This window comes from Lynx rufus, unplaced genomic scaffold, assembly GCF_022079265.1.
Source record: "Lynx rufus isolate CCGP_SWC_20201006 ecotype Redwood Valley unplaced genomic scaffold, mLynRuf1.p SCAF_1, whole genome shotgun sequence".
Classification (NCBI taxonomy): domain Eukaryota; kingdom Metazoa; phylum Chordata; class Mammalia; order Carnivora; family Felidae; genus Lynx; species Lynx rufus.
The window spans coordinates 190,713,108-190,738,104 of NW_025814823.1; the positions used below are offsets into that span (position 1 = coordinate 190,713,108).

The 24,997-nt window shown below is 39.2% G+C and overlaps 1 protein-coding gene across 5 annotated transcripts; it reads left to right on the plus strand.

Moving 5' to 3' along the window:
- The first annotated feature begins 8,982 nt into the window (after positions 1–8,982).
- MED7 (mediator complex subunit 7) lies at positions 8,983–15,335 on the plus strand. Of its 5 annotated transcripts, none has more exons than XM_047091978.1 (2): positions 8,983–9,033; positions 14,037–15,335. In XM_047091978.1, the coding sequence occupies exon 2, from the start codon at positions 14,054–14,056 to the stop codon at positions 14,753–14,755; it is 702 nt and encodes a 233-aa protein (XP_046947934.1). In that variant the 5' UTR covers positions 8,983–9,033; positions 14,037–14,053; the 3' UTR covers positions 14,756–15,335. The 5 variants fall into 5 exon arrangements, with proteins under 5 accessions (XP_046947934.1, XP_046947958.1, XP_046947927.1 ...); XM_047092002.1 differs by lacking the exon at positions 8,983–9,033 and adding an exon at positions 9,166–9,269; XM_047091971.1 differs by lacking the exon at positions 8,983–9,033 and adding an exon at positions 9,600–9,703.
- The last annotated feature ends 9,662 nt before the right edge of the window (positions 15,336–24,997 follow it).

Below are 24,997 nucleotides of genomic sequence, written 5' to 3' on the forward strand. Positions count from 1 at the left end.
GTCTGGTGGGGAATGTAGATGGTAGGGGAAGCTATGAGTGGATGGGGAAAGGGGTTACATAGGAACTCTACACTTTCCACTCAATTTTACTATGAGACTAAAACTCTAAACCTTTGAATATGAAAGCTCTAAAAAATACAATCTATTTAAAAATTGGACTTACAGAGCTTTCTCCTGAACCCTGGAAAGAAAAGCATTTTTTCCCATTGGACACGACTCTTCACATGCATTTTGAAATGTGTAAGATTGCTTTCTTTAAGTTGCATATACTCAACAATACATACACAGGGTGATACCAACAGAACTAATAAATGTCAAATCTTTAAAATAACTTCCACTCATATGTGGAAATTTCAGAAATTTAACAGATGAACATGGGGAAGGGAAGGAAAATAAGATAAAAACAGAGAGGGAGGAAAACCATAGGAGACTCTTAAATACACAGAACAAAATGAGGGCGGATGGGGGGATGTTAAATGGGTGATGGATATTAAGGAGAGCACTTTTTGGGATGAGCACTGGGTGTCAGATGTAAGATATGAATCAGTGGGTTCTACTCCTGAAGCCAAGGCTGCACTGTATGTTAACTAACTTGAGAATAAACAACAAAAACAACAAACTTAGAGACCATATGATCCAGTGATTTCCAAACTTTTGGTACAATTTGTCCTTTAAAATCTTTTTTTATATGAAATCTTAAATGGAACATCATAAACAAAGAGATGAATGTTGAGGTGCTCTGGAGTGAACGAGCTCATTGCCTCATTGGGCAACTGGAAAGCATTTTCATGACTTAGAGGCTACGGATTCTGCTTGAGATTCTCATTGTGCTGAGAGGAGATATGGCTTGCCCCAGGTTATCCACCAGACTGGTTGAGCTCTGGTCTTTTGACTCTCAGGCCAGAGTTTACTCTACTTGACTCTGATTCAATTGGAGGGTTCCACAGCCCAGTTTAACATATGTCGGAAGACAAATTGGGACTCAGGTGTGAGAGCTGGGGGGAGATGATAAGGGGACAAAGGACAGTAGATTGAGAAGGAAGATAGCCAAATCCTACATAAGTCACAAAGACTGGAATCTGCATACAGTAAAACCTTGGTTTGCGAGCATAATTCATTCTGGTAACATGCTTGTAGTCCAAAGCATTTGTATATTAAAGCGAATTTCCCCGTCAGAAATAATGGAAACTCAGATGATTCGTTTCATAACCCAAAAATATTAATATAGAAGTGATTACAATACTGTAATATAATACAAAATAATAAAGAAAATACACAATATAAAGAAAAATAAATTAACCTGCCCTTACCTTTGAAAACCTTCATGTCTGGTGTGAGGGAGACAAGAGAGAGGAGGGTTATTATGTAGGATGATTATCACTATCACTAACAGAATCACTGCTCTCTATTGGCTCAATGAAATCTTTTTCTTTTCATGCAACTTTAGTAAGGAAAATGACACTTACTTTTGCCTCCTTTTGAGGATTTTGCAGAAACATGATATTGCATTGTCATTAAACAGATTCATCGCTCACACTGCTATAGCCTTATTCAGGTGGTGCTTGTCTACAAAATTTTGCACTGTTTCCCACATTTTACACATCTCCCCAATCTCATTTGAAGTGAAGGATTCCTCTGCCTTTTTCTCCTCCTCTTCTGCAGATGAGATGCAGACATAGACTTCCAAAATCTTGCAATTTTGGCCACTTGCGTACCTTGTTCCTACTTCTCCATGATTTCCTTCTTAACTTCCACTGCAATAATCTCCTTCTTACCACCTTTCTTTTCAACCTTTTTCTGCATGGGGACCATTGTATATGCTCAACAGATATTGACTACAATACAGTATTAATAAACTCTTGTCATAAACTGTATTTAATGTAACTGGCAATAAGGCAGAAGAGAAAAGGGTCTCTATCTACAGGCAGCCTGACCTATAATGAAGCAAAGCATCCCTAAGCTTATTCCTGTGTGGAAAAGCAAAGGACTGTCCATAGGTGCTTTGAAATGTCAAAAAATACACTAGTGCCGGTTGTGGGCACCTTCCAACATTCTGAAAAATCACTGATTTCTGCCAAACACCACGGCCTGAGACTGAGCATCTGTGCATGGGAGATGATCACCCACAATCCCACAGTGAGAGAGAGAGAGAGAGAGAGAGAGAGAGAGAACCATTTATCCAGTTAAAATTTATTAGAAATGTTTGCTCATCTTGCAGAACACTCGCAGAGCAAGTTATTCACAATCCAAGGTTTTACTGTATATAGGACACAGGATCCCTGTGGAGGTCTGAAGTAATAAAATATGTATCTGTCCTTTGGAGGCCCAAGGTTCTAAGACCTCATTCTGTACCTGAAATAGATAGAATCAAGTGGGTAAAGACCTTCTCAGGTAACTGCAGAGAAGCAGCTCTGGACTTGCAGTGGGTTGGACCACTATGCCTACAGCCTCTAGGAGAGTAGCTGGCACTTAGTCGATGTGCAATATTTAATGGTGAATGAACAAATTTATTAGAATACAGATGCGACATTAAACTCTAAAAATATAAGAGGACATTAGGAAAATAATTCCAATCTTTGAATGACAGAGTCCCACAGAAAGGCCTCTCCTCTTTAAAAGGGTAATATGTAGACTACTGATCTTGTCCTTATTTAAAATTATAATATTTTATCCATTATGGATTTTTTTGCCTTAATTTTTATCTTTAAAGTATTGCATTTAAATATTATTTATCTTGATTATTGAGTGTTGCTCCCTTCCTTAATGTTGCATCTGAGGCAAGTGCCTCACACCTGACCCCAGTCCCAGTACTGATAGGAAGTAATATCAAAAGCAGGCAGTTCATAGGGCACCTGTGTGGCTCAGTCAGTCGAGCATTTGACTTGTGATTTTGGCTCAGGTCATGGTCTCACCAACAGTGAGATCAAGCCCCACATCAGTTCCATACTGGGCATGGAGCCTGCCTGTGGGTCTCCCCCCCCCCCCAAAAAAAAAAACACCAGCAGGCAGCTTGTAATTTTACACACTTGCAATGTGTGTGTAACAGCATGGAGTTTTTCTTCTTTCTTCTGCTTTTGTTCAATATTCATCTTTCAACAGAAATGTATTTAGCCCTGGCTATGTGGGAGACAATGCTGGGAATGTCAGAGCTGATGCCCGAAAAATCAGGAACTAAACTCTCACCACATAAATAAAGCAGGTGGATAATTACAACTTAAGGTAGAGAGGTGCGGTAAGTACAGAAACAAGGCTATAAAGAGGGTACAGAGGTAATTTTTATTTGGGCAAACTTGGAGAAACCTTTTGGAGAAGGTCACTTTTGAGATGGACCTTAAAAAGGACCCTAAATAGGTTGTTTATAGCCCAGATTCTTTGGGGAGTGTGTAGGAAATAAATTTAGCAACCAATGAAATGGGTAGACTTTGTGATGATTTAAAAATAGTTACAATAATGGCAGGGCTACTTTTTTCCTTGGTGAAACCTCACATAATAATGTAAATGCAGACTTTAACCACAGTAACAGCTACAACAAATAATTCAAAAGGGATTACCTGCCTTTTTGCAGGATTCTAAATCCTTTTTAAGTTCTTCAGCCTGCAAGAGCTAACTGAAATTGTCCCTCAGTGATACCTCATATGTGGCACTGAAATCTTGCTGTTGTAGAAGTCTAAACTGGGGATAGTTCCCAGATTTCAAGGTTACTGCTGCCCCCTGCTGCCATGGAAAGTTGTAGCAAGCAAAACAAACTGCGGGCATCCTCCACTCCCCATTTGTCACAGGCAGGTCTAGGGTGTTGAGATCTTTGTTAGTGATAAGGTCTGTAGTACCCGTGAGACAACGACATGAAAACTGTGATTACAAATTGAAACTACAGAGCAGATTGTAGGGTAACAATGCTTTAGCAATGACTCTCACCCAAAGTGCATTGTTTAAACAATATATATGAGCTGATAAAAATCATATGTCAGGAAGCAAAAGGGACTGGAGATGAAAAATTTAATTTGCTAGCCTCCATTTCTTCTACTTGGGCTGATTAACAAGCAAAGATACAATGTAATTGACTAATATCAGCTCAGAGATTATTATTTGCAAATTTGTCTATTAATGATAGAGGTAGTAATACCAACAAAATGGAAATCAGGGTAAGTGGTGCTGGAACAGTTGGACTCCCATGTGCAAAAAGAAAAGAAAAGAAAAAGAAAAAAAAGAGACAAAAGGAAAAGAAGAAGAAGAAGAAGAAGAAGAAGAAGAAGAAGAAAAGAAAGAAAGAAAAAAGAAAGAAAGAAAGAAAGAAAGAAAGAAAGAAAGAAAGAGAAAGAAAGAAAAAAGAAAACATGGGAAAAATCTTTGTGACTTTGGATTAGGTAAAGATTTCTTTATAGAGTAGACAAAGTATGAACCATAAAAAGAAAACAGTTGATAAATAGTACTTCATCAAAACTAAAAACTTCTGTTCTTTGAAAGACACTATTAAAAAAATATTAGGAAATATTTATAAAACCCATTTCTGATAAAGGATTTGTATCTTGGGTGTGTGTGTGTGTGCCCCTGAGATCTTATAATGCAATACTAAGAAAACAAAGAAGCCAATTAAAAAATGGGCAAAAAATTTGAACAGATAGTTCACCAAAGAAGATACATGTGGCAAATAAGTGCACAAAAGATATTCAACACTGGGGGAATACAAACTAAAACACTACATAGCTATTAAAAATAACAATTAAAAGGAAAATACCAAGTGCAGTTGAAAATGTAGGGTAACTGTGAACCTCATAGTTTGCTAGCAGACATGAAAAATGATACAGCTTCTTTAGAAAACTGTTTGACACTTACACAGATAAACAGATAAGTATAATAAGGCCTAGCAATCCCATTCCTATGTAGTTATTCAAAATAAATGAAAGCATGTGTATATAAATGTTAATAGGAAAACAGCCCAAATGTCCATCAACTGGTAAACAAATAAATGAATTATGGTGCATCCACACAATAGAATACTCTCCACCTGTAAAAAGGAACAAACTGTTGATACATTCAACAATGCTAATGAACCTCAAAGGTTTTTACATGAAACATCTACATATTATATGATTGCATTTATATGACATTCTGGAAAAGGCAAAGCCATATGAACAGAAATAAGATCAATGGCTACTAGGCATTGGGGGTGAAGAGAGGGGATTGAATACAAAGCGTGGCATAAAAGAATTGCTTGGGGTGATACAAATATTTTATATTTTAATTCTGGTGGTGGTTGTTCTATGACAGTAGATATTCATCAAAACTCATCGAACTGAAATTGACCTGAAGTTAATTTTACTGTATGTAAATTATTTCTAAATAAACTAACCTTAAAAAAATCAACAGGGTAGAGAAAATATATTTGCTGCCATTTAGGCTCAAATGATAAATAATGATGTTTTTTATAATGTACCTAGCTACTAGAGGCAAGATGCCAGTACCATGGACCTCTGCCTGTTTCCGCCCCTCACCTACCACTCTTTCCATGCCCATTAGTTATACAGCACACGGGCCCCCTTGTGCTGTCTCTGTAACTCTGGAAGATCACAGCAGCCTTGGGCTCTTTGTATTTGCTACCTTGCAAGTCTTTGCATGGTTGTGTCCTTGTCATCGCTTATGCCCTAGCTCCAAAGTCACCACTGGGAGAGGTTTCCCTGATCACTCCCAATAAAGTAACTACCCCCAAAACCACATAACTATCACATTATTTTGGATTATTTTTTTCCTCCATAGCTCTATCACTATCTGAAATTCTTGTTTGTTGGCTTGTTGCTGTATGCGTCTCTCCATTAGAAGGCAAGGCTTTGTCTTTTTTACCTTCTAGAACAGTTACCTGGGCCAGTAGACATACAGTAAAGATTTGTTGAATGGACATATTCCTCATCAAGCTGCAGAAGACATCTTTAAGGAGTAAACTTTCCTTTCAGATTCTCAAAATATAGCCACATAAATAAATATTTATTACATGCTATATTTTCACTAGCCTGTTTCACAATTTGAATTTTATACTATTATTTATTTGTAGTTTATTGTAAAGAACACTAGACTTAGAGTCAAGAGTTCTAGATTCTAGCCTTGGTCCTGCTACTACCTGAAAGACAGCGTACCTTTGGGCCAGCAATTCTATTTCCAGGAATTTATCTTAAGGAAAAAAATGAGCATGTGTACAAACAGATGCACACCAGGATGTTCATCCAATGTATTAATAACAGCAAAAATTTAAAGGAAGGTAATTTCACACAGTGGGGCTAAATAGACTGGTTTATCCATTAATGTTTATCCATTAAGGGTTTATCCATTAATGTCACACTGTGAATTCACTTTAAAATGATGATTAAATTCATTTTGTTACATATACAATAAATGTTCATTGAGTACTTGTCAATTTCAGTCATTATTATAGGTGCTGAGAATGTAGCAGTGAATGAAAAAAAGGCCTTACACTCATGAAACTTGTATTTTGGTGGGGAAGAAAGACAATGAAAATAAATAAATATACTATGTAATATGTTATCAGATGATGATAAGTTCTATGAAGAAAGGATAATGCACACTAAAGGGATCTGAGTCATCCCCCAAGAGAATAATTAGGGAACCTGTTATTTTATAGATAGTGACCAGGAAAGACCTCTCTGAGGTCACATTTGACCACAGACCTGAATGAAGTGAGAAAGTGAGGCACGTAAATATCTGCAGAAGAGAGGTGCGGGCAAATGCAATGGTCCTGAGGCAGGAGTTATGGTGACAATTTGAGGGTAAGAAATAAGGTCTGTAACTGGAGAAGAGTGGGCATGGGAAAAAACGGTAGGAGATTATACTTGGGAAGCAGCCAAGGACTAGATTTTGTACAGCTTTTTATAGGCCAGTGTGAGGACATTATATTTTACTGTAAATGTGATAGAAAACCTTGGAGAATTTTGAATAGAGGAGTGGTCAGATCTGTCTTATATGTTAAGACTGTGATAAATAGGCTAAGAGAGGACAAAAATAGGAGCAAGGAAACCTTTAGGAGGCTATTTCGGAAGTCTGGTTTCTGGTCCTGTGGCATGAACTAGCAGTGGGAATGGTGCAAATTGGTTATATTTGGGACTTGTACTTATTCTAAATAAAACTAATACAAAAGTCAGGTATGGTAGTTTCAATGGTGTATGGGAGAAAGAGGAGTTAACAGATAAATCTTTAGATTTGAGTCTTTGCAATTGAGTAAAGATGTGTGACACTGTTGGATAAGGGGGTCTGAGTACAAAGAAAAGTGTGTTGCCAAGGCCTGGATATCACCTGGATATTATCACCTGGATGAGTTCCCACTAAGAAGTGAGAATGGAGTCCTGGGAAATTCATAGGATCAAAGGTGCCAAATGTTGCTAAGGGCAGAGGAATATGAGGACTAAGAATGGCCACCATAGGCCCTGGTGTAGGCCACATTGGCCTTAGTCAGGGAGAAAGTCTGATTGGGGTGTGCCCACAAGTGAATGGATTTCTTCAACAAATACATTGATATGGGGGGACAATTGAGATAAGGAAGGCTATTACAAAGAAAACCACAGGCCCAATGTGGAGTCAGGTGTCACAGGACAGCAAACCAAGACTTAAGTGCAGTTTCAACCTTTTCAAGAGTGGAATTTTGGTATGGTAATCCAATTAATCTGGAATTTTCTGGTCAGCACCAATGAGCTAATCGATCACATGGACCCTCTCCATTGTCTCCAGACTCCCAAAGAAAGATGAAGTAATCTTCACAATAAGGCTGCTGCTCTTCCCACTAAGGGAATGTGACCTTGTGTGAAACAATCCTCTCTTTTGCTAATAACTTCCTTGTACCAACCCTCTTTTGCATAAAAACTTTCCATTTTACACAAATATTTGGAGTTCTCCTTTACTTGCTAGATGGGATTCTGTCCAATTCATGAATATATTAATAAAGCCAATTAGATCTTTAAAATTTACTGGGTTGAATTTTTGTTACTTAACAGAACCTTTAGATTAAAAGGTAATTAAAAGAAACATCAGCCAGTCATGAAGGCTTATTGGATCCTGAAATAATTGGTATCCAAATAATGTCTTGATTCTGATGATTTTAAATAGTTACTAATTTATTTTTAGATGAAATAATGGTTCTGTGGTTATGGAAGAAAATAAGAGTCCATCTATTTTGGAGACGCATGTTGAAATGAAATAATGTCTAGATCTAATGGGTGGATGACCAGTGCACTGCTCTCTCTACACTTGTATATACTTGGAACCCCCTAATTTTGTAAAAAATGAAATCAAATAATCTTAAAGAGGTAAAGTTGAGAACTTTTATCAGAATAACAACCTTTTGTGTGTGTGTCCAATTTGCTCTTGTGAGATTCCCACAAACTTATAAATTTGTGACTTCTTATGAAAATAACCTCCAAAAGAATCTTTAACTGATATCTTTTTTAACCTGTTAATCTGTGACCTGGAAATATAATTAGATAAATGAAAACATATGTGAATAGACAGTGAGGAAATGAAAATTGGGAATATGTTATTGATTCCCAATCGTGTTCACAAATATTTCCAGATTAAAAATTAATCATATAGAGTTCAACCACAATTTTTTAATGTTATTTTCGACGGTGCGGTTACAGTAGATACAATTTAAAAAAATACCTGCTTATCTACATTTTCTAACTTTTATATAAGGCACATGGATAAGTTGTTTAATTTCAGATGTTAAAAAAAAGGGAAAGAAAAGGAAAAAAAGGAATGGAGCTCCCAGCAGCTACTTTCACTGGCAGAAAGTACCAACACACTATCCCCCACTCCTAAACCCGCAGGCAGCTAACTATACCACCGAACGGGGGGATATATGCGCAGGCGCATTAGCAAGCCACTGGTCTGAGGCGGGACTAGGGCCTCGGCTAAAAGACAGAGCTTCCAGCCAATCAAGGGACAGTGTCAGTGGCTTCTTCCTGGAGGAGGTGGCCGGAAGCCGGATTTCAGTTGCGGAGGCGAAGGCGGCTCCAGTGTAAACCCTGGGCTGAGGTGAGTGGGCGGTGGCGGCTTGGGGCTCGATTCCGCGGGCATTTCTTCTTCCGGACCTCGGGGCTTCCTCTGGGCGGCCTGGGAATGGCGGAGGCCTGGCGCGGAGTATGCTCTGTTCCCTTCCTCTCCCGGGTCCCTCGGAGAGTGCGGCCTCGCTGCTGCTGGTGGGGAGCCGGGAGGAAGATACCCTGGGCCTGGCGGGCTCAGGACTCCCTTCCTCCGTATGGGGACTGCAGGTTGGGAGACCAGACTTCTAGGCCTTCGCTGCTGTTTTGCTAACCTGTGTGGCCTTGGCGACTCCTCTGGTCTCCGGCCTGTGTCATTTGAGAATGACCATCCCTGTATTATTTGCAGCTATTCCTCCTCCGGGAGGCGGTCCAATCGGCTGAGTTAAGGGGGAGTGTGTGTGTGTGTGGGGGGGGAGTTGGAGAAGGGAGGCGATCCCAAGCCTAATGGTCACATTCATCTGGAGAGGTTTATATTTTTATTTCTCAGAGAGCCTGAGTGTGCGCGGGGGAGGGGCAGAGACAGAGACGGAGACACAGAATCCGAAGCAGGCTGCAGGTTCTGAGTTTGACGAGGGGCTGGAACACACCAACCGTGAGATCATGACCTGAGCCGGAGTCAGGCGCCCCTCATCTGGGGATGTTTTAAAAGCTACATTCCCGTGGTACCATTCACAGTAGACGAAATGAATCATATGTCTGGGGGTGGGACCCTGGAATACCTTCCTTTTTTTGGTCAAGCCCCCAGCGTGGAGCAAACACTAGAAGGTGGTTCTTAAATCTGATAACCGTGTGTAACGCTTGGCGCTGGTTTTACTAAAGACGTTGCCTTTGAAAAGTTCATTCTAGAGAAGTGATAGGGAAATAATAATAATGTCTGTAATATGTCAGGTTCCTTTTGTACATTTAGAAGATTCATCGTTTACTGATTTAAGAGAGCTGCTACTTTGCAGCTAAAAGGACCGAGGATAAGAATTCCTGCTGTGCTTTTTGCTAGCCTTTTGATCTGGTGCAAACACTTCACCTCAATGAGACTCGGGATCTTCCTCTTGAAAATGAAACTGACAGTAGTACTTAACTCTTAGAATTGTTAGGAAGACTAAGGATATAAAACGTACCTGTCATGTGGTTGGCCTTTGGAGAACGGATTAAGTGGGGTGAAACCTGGGCGGTCTAAAATTGATTTTGAAGCACCAGATCAATGCTTATTCTGTAATTTTGGTAATAATTTTGTTATAAGGGAACATTCTTGTTTGGGGGGTATGGGGTAGAGTATTGGGGGAAACCAATAAGGCAAATGAGGGAAAATGTTATTAACATTTGGAGAATCTGGGTGAAGAATATGGAAAGTTCTTTGTACTTTTCACACAACGTTCTGTAAGTCTGAATTTATATTTGTTTTTAAAAAGTTGATTATTACTGTTTGCAGCTATCATGTGTTGTAAGTGAAACAGTACACAGTGTCTTTTGTTTTATTTTATTTTTTTAAGTTTATTTTTGAGAGAGAGAGAGAGAGAGAGAGACAGCATGAGCAGGGGAGGGGCAGAGAGAGAGAGGGAGACACAGAATCCAAAATAGGCTCCAGGCTCTGAGCTGTCAGCACAGAGCCCCACGCGGGGCTCGAACTCACAAACCGCAAGATCATGACCTGAGCCGAAATTGGATGTTTAACTGACTGAGCCACCCAGGAGCCCCCAGTACACAGTGTTTAGACACTGTTTATAACCTTCCAAGCCCGTGTAGTTTCACCCCTTTTTCCTTTAGGGCTGTCTTATATTACATAGGAATATCTTATCCACCACTCATATTGATGAAGTCATGGATTATACTCTTCAAACAGTGCTGCATTAAACACCCTTAACACACAAGTTTATGTACTTGTGCCAATATTTGCGTAGAATAAATTTTTAGAAGTAGAATTGTTGCTTCAGAGAATATCAGCATTTAAAATTTTGATACTGCCAAATTAAGTTCCAAATGTGTATGTTTCCTGTTACTTGTGTATGAGAATTGCCCCATATTCTCTTGGGTGGTACTGGCCCACCAGCCACGAGTGTTATGTGGTGGTTGTGAAGATGGCTTCTATGAGAACTGAGGTGGGTCCCCTCCACCCCAACAGGTTTCCCTGGGGCCAGAATAGCTAAGAGCTGCTTCTAAAACTGGGATGGCACTGAAGAAAATGAGAGAAAGGAGAGTATGACCTCTGTGGAAGCCAGTGCCTGTCACATAGAAGGTGTTCTGATATTTGTTGAACGATGGGTTATTTGAAATCTTCATAGTCTGTTAGATGAAAATTATTAAAATTTGCTTCTAAAAGTGTACTAGTCTGAACACTTTCCTGTCTTTATTTGGCATTTGCATTTTCCTTGTCCTCTTTTGTCTATTTTTCTGTTTTTTAAAAAACACAGGTTTTGAAAAATCTCATTCATTGGACTTTTATTGAGGGTCTTGTAATGCTGGAGGTAGAGCTGTGAACAAGACAGGCAGTTCCTGAAGTCCTAATGCTTTCCTTCTAGTGGGGGTGGAGTCAGAGAAAATATGTTTTTAAAAAGTCAAAATAAAATTGCTAGTATTTGCTCCTTTTTAGACTTGTGTTTTTCTCCCAGAAGAATGGGATTATCTTTTAATTTTGCTTATGATATATTTTCCAGTGTGGGATTTTTAGATTTATTTTTTGGTAGTTTGATCTGTTGGTCTTTTGTAGTAGCCTTAAAACTTGTAGTTAGTTATTGAGTTATTTTTTTTTTTAATCTATTTTCCTTGATAGATTGTAAGCAACACTATAATGGAGGTAGTGTTTTTTGTTTATCATTGAAAGATAGTATGGTGTACTGTTTGAAGTCTTTAGGTTCTGGATCCTTCCTCTACTACTTGGTGACGTTATACAAGTGGTTCAACCTTTCTGAGCCACAATTGTCTCCTCTCCAAAACGGAAGCAGCTTTTCTCACAACCACGAGTAAAGTACTTATAACTATCTGGCACGTAGTATGTCTCATATATTATCTGTTGTCATAATCATCATCCCTGGATACTCATTGTCCTATATCAGACAAACCGTAAACAACCAAAAGAGTGAATACACATTAAAGATGTTTGTACCTACTTCCAAATTCCCATTGATTTGGAGTTGTCTTGAAATGGATGAAGCTGCTCAACAAATGCTTATGAAACTTCTGTGTACAAGGTTGTGGATATAGAACTATGATAGAGAGTCCTTCCTCTTATGGAGCTTGTAGTTTGCTCAGGGAGAGAAATCAAATACCGGTGCAGAGAATAAAAGAAAGTAGGATCTGCTTTTGATGAATAATTAAGTAAGCTTTTCTTTAGAGGTGACATTTTAAGCTACTGCCTGAAGCAGGAAGAAAAGCATGTGGAAAGACTGAAAGAAGAGGTTATAGTTAATAGTATAGTATAGTTAAAGAATAGTGTAAAAATAGTAGATTAAAGACAGTTCTGCTAGGATATAGTGAAGGAGAAGGCATGTGGGATGAAAACAATTAATACTGGCTATTATGTGGAAGAACAGTAATGAAAGCGGAAGGATCCTTGGGGGAAGCCATTATATCCCTGGCAAGAAGGAATGGTGGTTTGGCCAGAACTGATGAATTTGAGATAGTGAAGGTGTGGAGTCAGCAGGACTTGATAAATTTGTGATGGGGAGGAGAGGAGGTAATTCTTTTTTTGAATGCTTTATGAGACATTCAGAAGAAACTGAGGCAGTCTCCATTGGAGGTAGAAAGTACAGAGTCCTAAATCATAGACCAGGGTTTCTCCACTTTGGCACAATATATTGATATTTGGGGATGGATAGTTCTTTGTTGGGGGCTGTCATGTAAGGGTTTAGCAGCATCCCTGGCCTCTACCCATTAGATGCCAGTAGCACTCTATCCCCCAGTTGTGACAAGTAAAAATGTCTCCAGATTTTGCCATATGTCTCCTAGTGGGCAAAATTGACCTTGGTTGAGAACCAGTGATAGAATTGGTGTTTAAGGCTGTAGAATTGACTGAGATTACGCAAGGGAGACTGTAAAGCAGAGGTCTAAAACTGCAGACCACGAAGATTGTTGTAGATAAATTCTTTTTGACCCCACAGAACTTGACAATTTCTGGACTTAGTTACCACTATTTAAAAATCGAGACATTCTGCATAAAATCTGGATTTTTGCCCTCGTTTCAGAAATCAGGAAACTGAGGAACAATGATTTTTCATTCCCACATGAAATCTAATGGCTGGAGTCTTTAAGATCTGGCTGGCATGCATGTGCTTAATTCATCTGAATCTTTGCCCCAGAGTGCTTCACTGTTTTCGTTGCTTGCCTTTTCCCTTCGGCACTTGAGTTTGTGATGCCCTAGTTTAGAGTGAGAAGAGGGCCCCAGAGCAACCCTCTGAGGCATGCCAACATTAAAATTTGGGTGGAGTAGAGGCAGTGAAGGAGCTAGACGGGGAGTGGCCAGTGAGGTAGGAGAGAAACATAAATGTAGGCTCACAGAAGGCAAGGGAGAAGAGAAGTGTGGTGAAAAAGAAGAAAATGCTGAAGAATCATTGAGTAAAATCACCTTTGAAAAATATCCATTGGATTTGCTTGTTTGGTGATTGCTGATGACCTTGATGAATGGTTTTTGTGGAGTTAGTAGGTTGAGGCCAAATTGGATAATGACAAAAATGAATATGCAGCATGTGTAATTTGGCTGTAGAGAGGAGTAGAGAAATGGAATAACTGGTGAGGAATCCAGATTTTATTTAAAGATGAAAATATACTACACATTTTTTGTGCTGATGAAAACCTTAAGCAAAGAAGGAAAAATTATCGGATGATTGAAGATATAATGCTAATTAGAAAAGGATGGCAGTCTTACCCTGTTGTTCTAGAAACTAAGGAGATCATTTTGTCCTGGGCCCCAAACTGCCAAGGAAAAAAAAGGAAAATACTCTGTAGTATACAATGTGACAGGTTTGTTTTGTAGCTCTACTCTAAATTTTTGGTTTATTTCCATAGATTTTTGATCTTCCGCAATGGGTGAGCCACAACAAGTGAGTGCCCTTCCGCCACCTCCAATGCAGTACATCAAGGAATATACAGATGAAAATATTCAGGAAGGCCTAGCTCCCAAGCCTCCACCTCCAATAAAAGACAGTTATATGATGTTTGGCAATCAGTTCCAATGTGACGATCTTATCATTCGCCCTTTAGAAAGTCAGGGCATCGAACGACTTCATCCTATGCAGTTTGATCACAAGAAAGAACTGAGAAAACTCAATATGTCTATTCTTATTAATTTCTTAGACCTCTTAGATATCTTGATAAGAAGCCCTGGGAGTATAAAACGAGAAGAGAAGCTAGAAGATCTTAAGCTGCTTTTTGTGCATGTGCATCATCTCATAAATGAATACCGACCCCACCAAGCAAGAGAAACATTGAGAGTCATGATGGAGGTGCAGAAACGTCAACGCCTTGAAACAGCTGAACGGTTTCAAAAGCACTTGGAGCGAGTCATTGAGATGATTCAGAATTGCTTGGCTTCTTTGCCTGATGATTTGCCCCATTCAGAAGCAGGGATGAGAGTAAAAACTGAACCAATGGATGCTGATGATAGCAACAATTGTACTGGACAGAATGAACAGCAAAGAGAAAATTCAGGTCATAGGAGAGACCAGATTATAGAGAAAGATGCTGCCTTGTGTGTCCTCATTGATGAAATGAATGAAAGACCATGAAGGACGTTTCTTCTTTTTTTTCTTTTCCCTTTTCAGTAAATGGCGTATATTGGTTAATTTGCTCTTGGAGAGTCTTAAAAGAGGTATATCTAGAAGTCATGTAAATGGCTTGACTCCAGCCTTATCAATCATGAGATGTCACAGGCCATTTCACTTTATGACAAACATAGGCAAATGAGTATGCATACATTAAGGGTAATCGCCTTAAAAAGCAGAGTGCTGCAGTTGTGTGAAACATTCCTGGTTTTGGAGTTGCATAGAATGTTGGAGATATCCTCAGTAATAGCAGGCCTTCATCTTTGAAAAGTAGATTTGTCATTTGCTTTAAGAATGATCGATAAATAAAGGATAACAAGCTGAATAAATGTGAAATTCTAAAATCTTTAGATTTATTTTACTTAATCTCTAAAAAAGTAGTATAACATGCTAAAAGAGAGGAATCCCATAGAGTTATAAAACAGCAGTTTTGTGTTTCCTCTCTACTGCTTCTGTAAACACACTATCTGAGCTACTTGACCCTACCCTGGATAGGTCTCATAATTTTTTTCTACTCAGATAATAAATCCTTTGATCACTTTTAGTTACAAACATTCATTTTTGTAAATGTCTAATTAGCTATGCATTTTCCTTAAAGCTATGCTCAAGACTTGATAAGGCTGGAAGCCTGCATTGGGAAGGGGATTTGATAGCAGAGACTATTGGATTGTGTGCTGGAGATTCTTGTTCCCTTAAGATGTGGCTGCCCTGCCAGGGTCTACATTTTTTCACTCCTCTTGGGTCTACACATGGGACTAAGTTCTTAGCAATGGAGTATGGATACAAAAATTCAGGCCATTTCCATAAAAATTTCTTGGCATGTTCCTCCATTCCCTTCTCATCTGCTGGTTGGATGGCTGCACCTAGGATGACTGTGGAAGCCACTTGAAGATGATAAAGGTTCAGTCAGTTGGGTCTTTGAGTGACTAGGACTAAGCCCTTCTTTTATTACCCACCCACCCACCCACCCTAGTTGATTTGACCAGGAGCAAGAAGTCAGCTTGTTTTGAGCACTGAGATTTTATTTCTGCACTTTTCTGCCCTCCACCCTCTCTTCCACCAGGGGCTTGGTGGAGAATCTTCTTTGTTTCTGAAGTTCTCTGCTGGTCTTTCTTTTTATGTAGGCCAGTGGTTCTCAAAGTGTTGTCTAGCAGCATTACATCACTTGGGTACTTGTTAGAAATGCAGATTCTCAGGCCTTACCCTAAATCTACTAAATCAAACTCCATGGGTAGGGTCCAAAAAGCTGTGGTCTAAAAAGCTCTCAGGTTCTCATACACACTCAAGCTTAAGAATCACTGATAAAGGTAGTGCTTTTTCCCAGGTGTCCCCTTTGGGTCTTTCCTCAGTTCTTGGTTTCCAGTATATCACCCTTCAGGGATTTGCTCTATGAAGGTTTCTAGTTCTAGAACTGGCAAAGTCCAGTTTAATGTAGCCACAGGCCTATTCTGTATGTCAAACATTCATGCATCTTTTTCTTTAAAAATCTTGGGAATGTAGACTGTTGCCAAATAGATACTTCTCTGTTAGGCAGCTGGTTGGCCAGTCTAATTTTTTTTTTTTCCTGTTATGTGTTTGGTATAGATGTTTGGGCTCAGGGAACACAGTCCAGGCTCTTTAAAGCTTAAATTGAAGTGCATAACACTTGAGCAACTCTCCAAAGAAATCTTCCTTTGACCTCAACCTTTTGTTAACCTTGCAGATGTTGGGCCAAGAGGTACTAAACCAATTTTGGCTTGCTTTGCAATTGTTTGCATGGAAAAAACTAAATGAGTCTCATAACATTACAAGAGTCACAACATCATTTGTATGAGTGTGTGTGTGTGTGTGTGTGTGTGTGTGTGTGTGTGTGTGTTTAGGGAGGATTAGGGATTAAAATTCCATGAGGAATCTTAAATTCTGACTTTGGAGGATCTGATCTTGCAGGTCTAGGTAGCACCTGACCAAACCTCTTAAATTAGAGTTCTAATGTGAACTGCAATTACAATGAGATGAAGGAGCAGTCGTGATCTGATAACTGTTACAAGGTTAAAAGTTAATATAGTCTTTCAATCTTGTGAGGGTCAAAATATATCTCTGCATTCCTAGTTATAATGAATATTCCTGATAGACTGATTTCTCAAAGTGAGATATCTGCGATAGCCTGGCACTTCTTGAAATTACTGATGTCCAGACCACAGAGATTCTGATTTCATTGTTCTGGAGTGGGCCTTGGGCACTGGTTTTAAGAAATCTAGATGACTTGACCGTGTAGTGGGCTAAAGGAATATTGTATTCGTACTCTGCTCTAGCTAGTTGAAGCAAAAAGACAAACTTTTGAAATGATAACTGTGCTGTTATATGATGAAAGGATAAATTGACCATCCAAACTATTAACAGGACTAGGAAGGGGTCCAGAGCATCTGACTCAAACTCCATTCAGATCCCTTCATTATTTCTCCTGTATGGTTTCTTTCTGTTAGCTTCATTCTCTTTACAAACCAGCCTTTTTATGAATGGATGGAAAACATGGCTGCTAACAGTTCCCAAGTGTTAAGTCTTTCTGCCCCACTGCCTGAAAAAAGGAGGACTAATTAACCAGTCCAGAGAGGGAATTAGGGGTGGCATTCCTGATCCCAGCTGGGGCCTGAATCCTGTAAGAATTTGGCAGTCCCCAAGATGTCCACATATGGAAGATAGTCTACCTCTTGAGAAAGGAGGTGCTGAGTTGATCATACTGTAGATACCCACTACAAATTGAGCACATGTAAGTTTTTGATAAAAATAAACAGGTTGTATCTTAACTAAATAGAATTTAAGTAAAAATTTGAAAATAAAGGGAAAAAAATAAATAGGTTGTGTTAATTTATATTCCCAATCCCTCTCCTCCCCATCATTTGTTAATTGTCATTTAGTGAAAAATGTGGCCCTCTGCCTGACACTGGTCTAGTTACTAGGGAAATGGAGAGTGGGGAGGAAAATGAAAGATGAGCAAGAAAACAAATGTGTTTTAACTTTCTGGCCATTACAACACTCAGAAGAATCTTCTAATTTTATTCCTATTGCTTGCTAAAAATTCCTTGTCCATGTTATCTTTTCAAATTATGTTTACATGTGCACATTTGTTAAGGGCTTTGGAAGGAAGCTTCAACTGTGTTGTGCTGTGTTTCTGAGAAAAGGTCTGTGCTAGATTCTGAGGTCACTGGGAACACCAAATAGAAGTGTCTCATGAGGAAATAAAAAGCATGATTTGGGTGAAAAAGGCTATTAATGCCTGCAGCATAGGGAAGAGTTTGGAGCTGGAGAAGCACATGGAGGGCAGATTATAAGCTTTAGGTAAAGGGAAGGAGTTTGTTTTTCCCTAAATAAGAATGGAAATCAATAACAACTGTTGAGAGATCTTTGCTAACACTGCTCTAATCACTTTACGTACATATATTCATTTTATTCTCGCAACATCCCAATGAAATCAGTATGATTTTTTTTTCAATATATGAAATTTATTGTCAAATTGGTTTCCATACAATACCCAGTGCTCATCCCAAAAGGTGCCCTCCTCAATACCCATCACCCACCCTCCCCTCCCCTCCCCTCCCTCCCACCCCCATCAACCCTCAGTTTTCAGTTTGTTTTTTTTTTTTAATTTTTTTTTCAACATTTATTTATTTTTGGGACAGAGAGAGACAGAGCATGAACGGGGGAGGGGCAGAGAGAGAGGGAGACACAGAATCGGAAACAGGCTCCAGGCTCTGAGCCATCAGCCCAGAGCCTGACGCGGGGCTCGAACTCCCGGACCGCGAGATCGTGACCTGGCTGAAGTCGGACGCTTAACCGACTGCGCCACGCAGGCGCCCCCAGTTTTCAGTTTTTAAGAGTCTCTCATGCTTTGGCTCTCTCCCACTCTAACCTCTTTTTTTTTTTTTTCTTTCCCTCCCCCATGGGTTTCTGTTAAGTTTCTCAGGATCCACATAAGAGTGAAAACATCAGTATGATTTTTATATCCATTACAGATGAGGAAGCAGAGGTTCAGAGAGCTTATGTAATTTACCCAAGGTCACCAAGCTAGCAGGTAGCAGAACCAGGATTGAAACCTAGTTTCAAAACCTAAACACTCAACCTCCATACTTTAGCACCTTCCTACTGCATCATATAATTAATAAGTCATCGTGGATCCTAGAATGGAATCCCATATTTTGATCCTAAAGTCCATACTCTCAGAGACTACACGATCCTGGGCTGAGGGAGGAACAGATCTGTAGATGGAAATTAGTGTTAAGGCATTTATGTCTTAGACCTCCGTAGGTATCTTAAGGAGATACTGTGCTTATAGGGCTAATGTTCCATAAAAACCACTCTTGGGGGGCGCCTGGGTGGCGCAGTCGGTTGAGCGTCCGACTTCAGCCAGGTCACGATCTCGCGGTCCGTGAGTTCGAGCCCCGCGTCGGGCTCTGGGCTGATGGCTCAGAGCCTGGAGCCTATTTCCGATTCTGTGTCTCCCTCTCTCTCTGCCCCTCCCCCGTTCATGCTCTGTCTCTCTCTGTCCCAAAAATAAATAAATGTTGAAAAAAAAAAAATTAAAAAAAAAAAAAAAACCACTCTTGGCAGGTATTCTGCCACTTTATGAAACTGAGGATCAGTTTTGTGGCTTGCCCAGGTGGTGTATCTAAATTAGAATCTGGGTCAGGGTTGACAAACTTTTTCTGTAAACACCGGTTAGTAAATACTTCAGCCATTGAAGACTGTAAGGTCTGTCACAACTACTGAATTATTGTGGTACAAAAGCAGCCATAGACCATACCTGAGTAAATGAATGTGGCTATGTTCCAGTACAACTTTATAGGCACTGAAACTTGAATTTAATAATTTTCACGTTATGAAACATTCTTTTGATTTTTTAAAACCATTTAAACATATAAAATAATCCTTAGCTTGTGGCCTGTACAAAAACAGGCCACTGACTGAATTTGGCCTATGGGCTATGATCTGGGTGGTTGGATTCAAAACCCTAGAGTGTGTGCACAAAACCACAAAAAATCACAGAAATAAAAATTATAGAATTATTCTAAGGCCTAAATAAGATTATGGCTACAAACCACTTGGCACAATTTCTGGTATTTAGGAATCTATCCAAGGTCAGTTAATATCTTCCCTGATAAGACTTTTGTCTTCACGTGGCATTTAGATTCAGATTGAAGAACTGTTCTCAAATTGCAATGCAATGAGTCTAACAGTAAGTGGCACTCTTCCCTTGAGTTCAGAAGCTGCAACCAGGGAGAAGGCTAGAGATGCTCAGTGCTGCTAATGATACTGAGCTTTGTTTTTAATTCAACAAGTGAAACTCGTTGCCTGTGCCTCTGGCCTACAAAATCTTTTCTCATGGAGAGAACAGGGTGTGAATTTTTCAAAATAATCAGTATTATGTTGTGAATACAAGTCTTGTATTCAGAGCCTTGCTCTCCTGGACAAGACCTGGGGAAGGCCTCAGGCACTGTTGGTTAGCACTGAGTGAATGATGACAAGATGTTTCTTACATTTGCTTAACACACAAGACCAAGGTCTGTGAAGCTGCTGGTTCCTTGTCTACCACTAGGTTTGGAATAAGGGAAGACATTCAAAGGATGGGACTCAGGTGGGGAGGTGTATGGCTGGGCTGATCAGGAATGCATTGTATCAGAACTACAAGGAAAGATGTCTTTTGCCTCTTTATTGACTTTCCCATTCATTCATTCATTCATTCATTAGACCAACATGAGGATCTGCTATGAATACCATGCAACTGTTAGGAACTGTTAAGAATGAGAATACTGACATGGAAAGATATTCTGGATATGATAAAATCAGGTTAAGATGTGTAGTCTGAGTTCATATTTGTGTCTATCAGTGGATAGCCAAATTGGAAAAATAAAAATGATCTTATGGATGAATAAATTGAGACTGAAGAATGTAACTTACTATACACTAAGGACATTTCAACTAGCAATGAGAAAATTAAAATTCAGGTTTAAAAGAGAAGAGAATGAGCAAGGCATGGTAGATTTGGGGCCCTACTATTTACTAGCTCTGTAGCCTTGGTTGACACTCAATTTTCTTAACTATGATAATTCTAGCACCCATCTCCTAGGATAGGTAGTGTTAATGCAGAAAGTGAAAGAGAAGACCTATTCCAATTCTTTCTGAAACTCATTTGTCCCCAAGCAACATAGTCCATTAGGTCTCAGGCTTGCTAATCAATCTGTGCAGAAGTATCTGATCTGGGAGGGCTGAGGTGGTGCCTGCTTGAGTGGTGCATGAGCCTGGGCTCTAAGCCACTGCACCTTTAGGAGAAAGTGATAAAAATAAAAAAGAGGAAGGCACAAATAATAGCAGAAATGAAAAAGGAGAATTCCTATAGATTTTATAAACAGTATGAAATAATACGAAAATATTAGATGTGAAAATCTAGACAAAATGGACAAATTCTTATAAAATTACCAATTTTGTTTAAGAATAGAAAACTTGAATAGAAAAAAATCTTAATGATTTTTTTTTTTAAAGAAACCAGTAGTCAAAATCTCATAAAACTTTAAGTTCAAATAGCTTTGCTGGCAAGTTCTATCAAGCATTGCCAGAAAAACAAAACAAATCAAAACAAACTTATTTTATACAGACTCTTTCAGAGAATAGATAAGGGGAACACTTTATAAGAATAGCATAAATAAAATATCAGTACATTCAACCTAGGAATATGCAAAAATAAAAAAGTAATGTTTATTTTAGGAATGTAGAATAGAAAATTAATGTAGTCTGACACAATGGTAGATTAAAGGAGAAAAATCACTGAATCATCTCAACTGATGCACAAAAGGCATTTATAAAATTTAGTATCCATTCATGAAAAAAGAAAAAAAGTCTCTTGGATATTTAGGAATGGAAGAGAACTTCGCCAACATAATAAACAGTAGCTCCTTAAACTACACCATAATACATACCCAAGGTGGAAGCTGAAACCTTTTCTTTAAGAGCTAGAATGAAACAGGATGCCTGCTATCAAAATTTCTGTTAAATTTGAACTAGATTCCCTATCCAGCATGGCAAGGAAAAAAAATGTAGGATTGAAAATGAAGACACTAAACTGGCATTATTTGCAAGAAATATGACTATCTATACAGAAAATGCAATATAATCTATAGATAATTTATTAATAAGAGAATTTACTGGTTGGAGGAAAAAAAACATTCTAAAATAGAGTGCATTTCAGAATACCAGAAACAAACAACATAAAAACTTAAAAACAAGATACTATGTAAAATAGTATCAATAATATAAAGTACCTAGAAGAAAATCAAGGTACCAGTTGAAGACCTCTATGGAGAAAAGTTAAAAATTTTATTAAGGGAAAAATTAAAGAAAATCTAGATAGATAAAACATGTTTATGGACTCGAACACTCAATATTGTAAAGAGGCCAAATTTATTCCACAAAGTGGGAATATTTATTTATAACAGATATTTATTTATAACAGATTAAATCAGGAGGACTGGTATCCAAAATATGTAAATTATTCATATAAATTGATAGGTAAAAAATTGAGAAACCCAACAGAAAAATGGGCAAAATAAATATTTGTCCTCTTAGCACTCTCCAAATCCAAATGTTTCACAAACAAAAGAAAAGGTACTTTATTAACCTCTCTAGTAAAGAAGAAAATGCAAATTAAAGCCACAGTGAGAAGCTATCATATCCTTTAGCAGTTTGGGGGAAAAAAAATCTGGCAATGCTAAGTGTTGGTGAGGATGCATAATAAGATAAATTCTTATATACTGCTTGGAGATGTCTTGGGAAACAGGCTAATAAGGTCCAAAATGTATGTCCCCTCTTACCCAGTAATTCCACTCAGAAATATACTCCAGAGAAGGTTCTGTATGTGTGCATCAGGATTTGAGTACGAGAATGTCCAGGGTGGCATTGTTAGTGATAACTGAAACAGAAGATGAAGTGCTCATCTAAAATAAAATGAACAAATAATTTTTTTATGTTTTTATTTATTTTTTGAGAGGGAGAGAAACAGAGAGAGAGAGAGAGAGAGAGAGAGAGAGAATGCAAGTAAGAGAAGGGCAGAGAGAGAGGGAGACACAGAATCGGAAGCAGGCTCCAGGCTCTGAGCTGTCAGCACAGAGCCCAACGTGGGCCTTGAGCTCATGAACCGTGAGATCATGACCTGAGACAAAGTCAGATGCTTAACCACCTGAGCCACCCAGGTGCCCCCAAAAAATGAACATATAATTTGGGACATATCCATTCCCAGAAAAATATCCAGTAATAAATAAACAACCCATAGGAATACACAACAGCATGAACGAACCTCACAAATACATTGTTGAGTGAAAGAAGCAAAACACAAAAACTTGCAGAATCTGATATCATTCATATGATGTTAAAAAACAAGCAAAACCATACATATAATTTTGGAATGCAAACACAGTTGGTAAAACCGCAAAATAAACCAAATGATTATTGCAAGGTTTAGAATAGTAATTATCTGTAGGAGAGGACGAAGATTTTGTGATCAGGAAAAGACATACGAGCTCGGAATGGGTGTCAGCAGGACTTGAGGAGATTGGGAGTGTTTTCCCTTTTGTTTTGAGTCCTGGTTGAGTGTTTGCTTTATAAACATCTGTACCCTATAAATTTATATGTGCAATGTTTTATATATCTGTCATATTTTCCACCAGACAGCAGTTTAACCTCAAAGCCATGTTGTGACATCATCATGCACCCATTGTCTTGGAAAAAATTAAAAAGTCTGACGGAACTGTTACTGGCAAAGATATGGAGCATCGTAAGAGTTCTTCCTGGCAGTGAGAATGTAAAGTGGAGTAAGCGCTTTGGAAAACTTCTCACCCACAGTCCTGTAAAGTGGATGCCTATGAAAACAGAAAAATGACAAAGTAGGTCAGGGACCAAGAGGGAAAGTAGGAGAAGGGGAGGGGAGGGGAGGGAGAAAAAAAAAAGAAAGAGACCTCATGGGATTGATGAGGAGTATGTGGCTTGAACTGAGGAGTTCAATTAGCTTGACAATCTGCACCTGAAGTAAAAGACTAATAATTAAAGACTAGAAAGAAGTGGCACCACACTGGAGACGTGCTCAGGATGAGTGACCATTCATGCAGCTCCCCACACCAGAGTGGTCTCTGGAGGAAGTAGTGGGATCCGCATTTTCATGAGGAGACCGCAGGTAGGAGCTCCCACAGTGACTCACACAGAGTTCAATGGAATTTTCTTGACGGTAGACCCCCTTTCATTTCTCAGTTTCGTCACCGGGAGTCTCGCTGAGTTATTAAGGGTACATTATTTTGCACCGCTCCCCACTTCCTCTGCTCTGAAGAGTTTCGTTATGTGGGCAGGGGCAGCATTAACTTCCCTCTGGAGTTACTTGCTGAGTAAGTGTTGCGATATCTCAGAATGCTGACTTGTCCTTGCTGGGCCATGGTTTTCTATGCTGTGCGCACTGGAGAGGGCTCTAAACTGCTTCTTGCCTTGGTTTGAGAGTGACCTTCAGCTTAATCTCACTGGCATCCATCTATAGTCGCTAAATATAAAAACCGTCTATAAACATGAAAGCTCTTTATCATCTTCCCAGCATTGTGAAGAGCATGTCCTTGTAAGTTCAAAAGCACTTGATTAGTAAAATGCCGGGTTTTTTTTTTTGCAAGAAAAAGAACCATGCTCATTTGGAAGGTAGGTTTCCTTTTCCCAGCTCTCCACACCGCCTCTTTCTGGGCGAGTGTCTGTACTGGACATTTTCTTTGGCTGCTCAGCATCCATTTTCCCTTTTGGAATGCACCACACTTTTTCTTTAGGGGAACCACCTTCTTTCACTTTGAGAACACAAGTTTTGGGGATGTGACCCAGGCTCAACCCAATTAGTCCTCTGTGACCCTGTGGACACAGAGAGTTCAGAAATGAGTTGGTGACCCAATGTGAGCCTTTGAGGGAATGTGAATCACTGGACCTGTGTGAGAACAGCCAAGAGACGTTCTTGGTATGTGGCCATGTGCTCTGCAGGTGCAGTGGAGGGACACCATCTAGAATCTGAGGAAGGAGCCAAAAATGGAGGCAGCTAGAAGTAGGTCCCCAGTGACCTCACTGAGGCCATTGAGTCAAGTCTGCCTGAAGCTAAACTTTTTAATAATGTCAGTCAATAAACTGACTTCATAGTTTAAGCTAGTTAGTTGGGTTTTCTGTCAG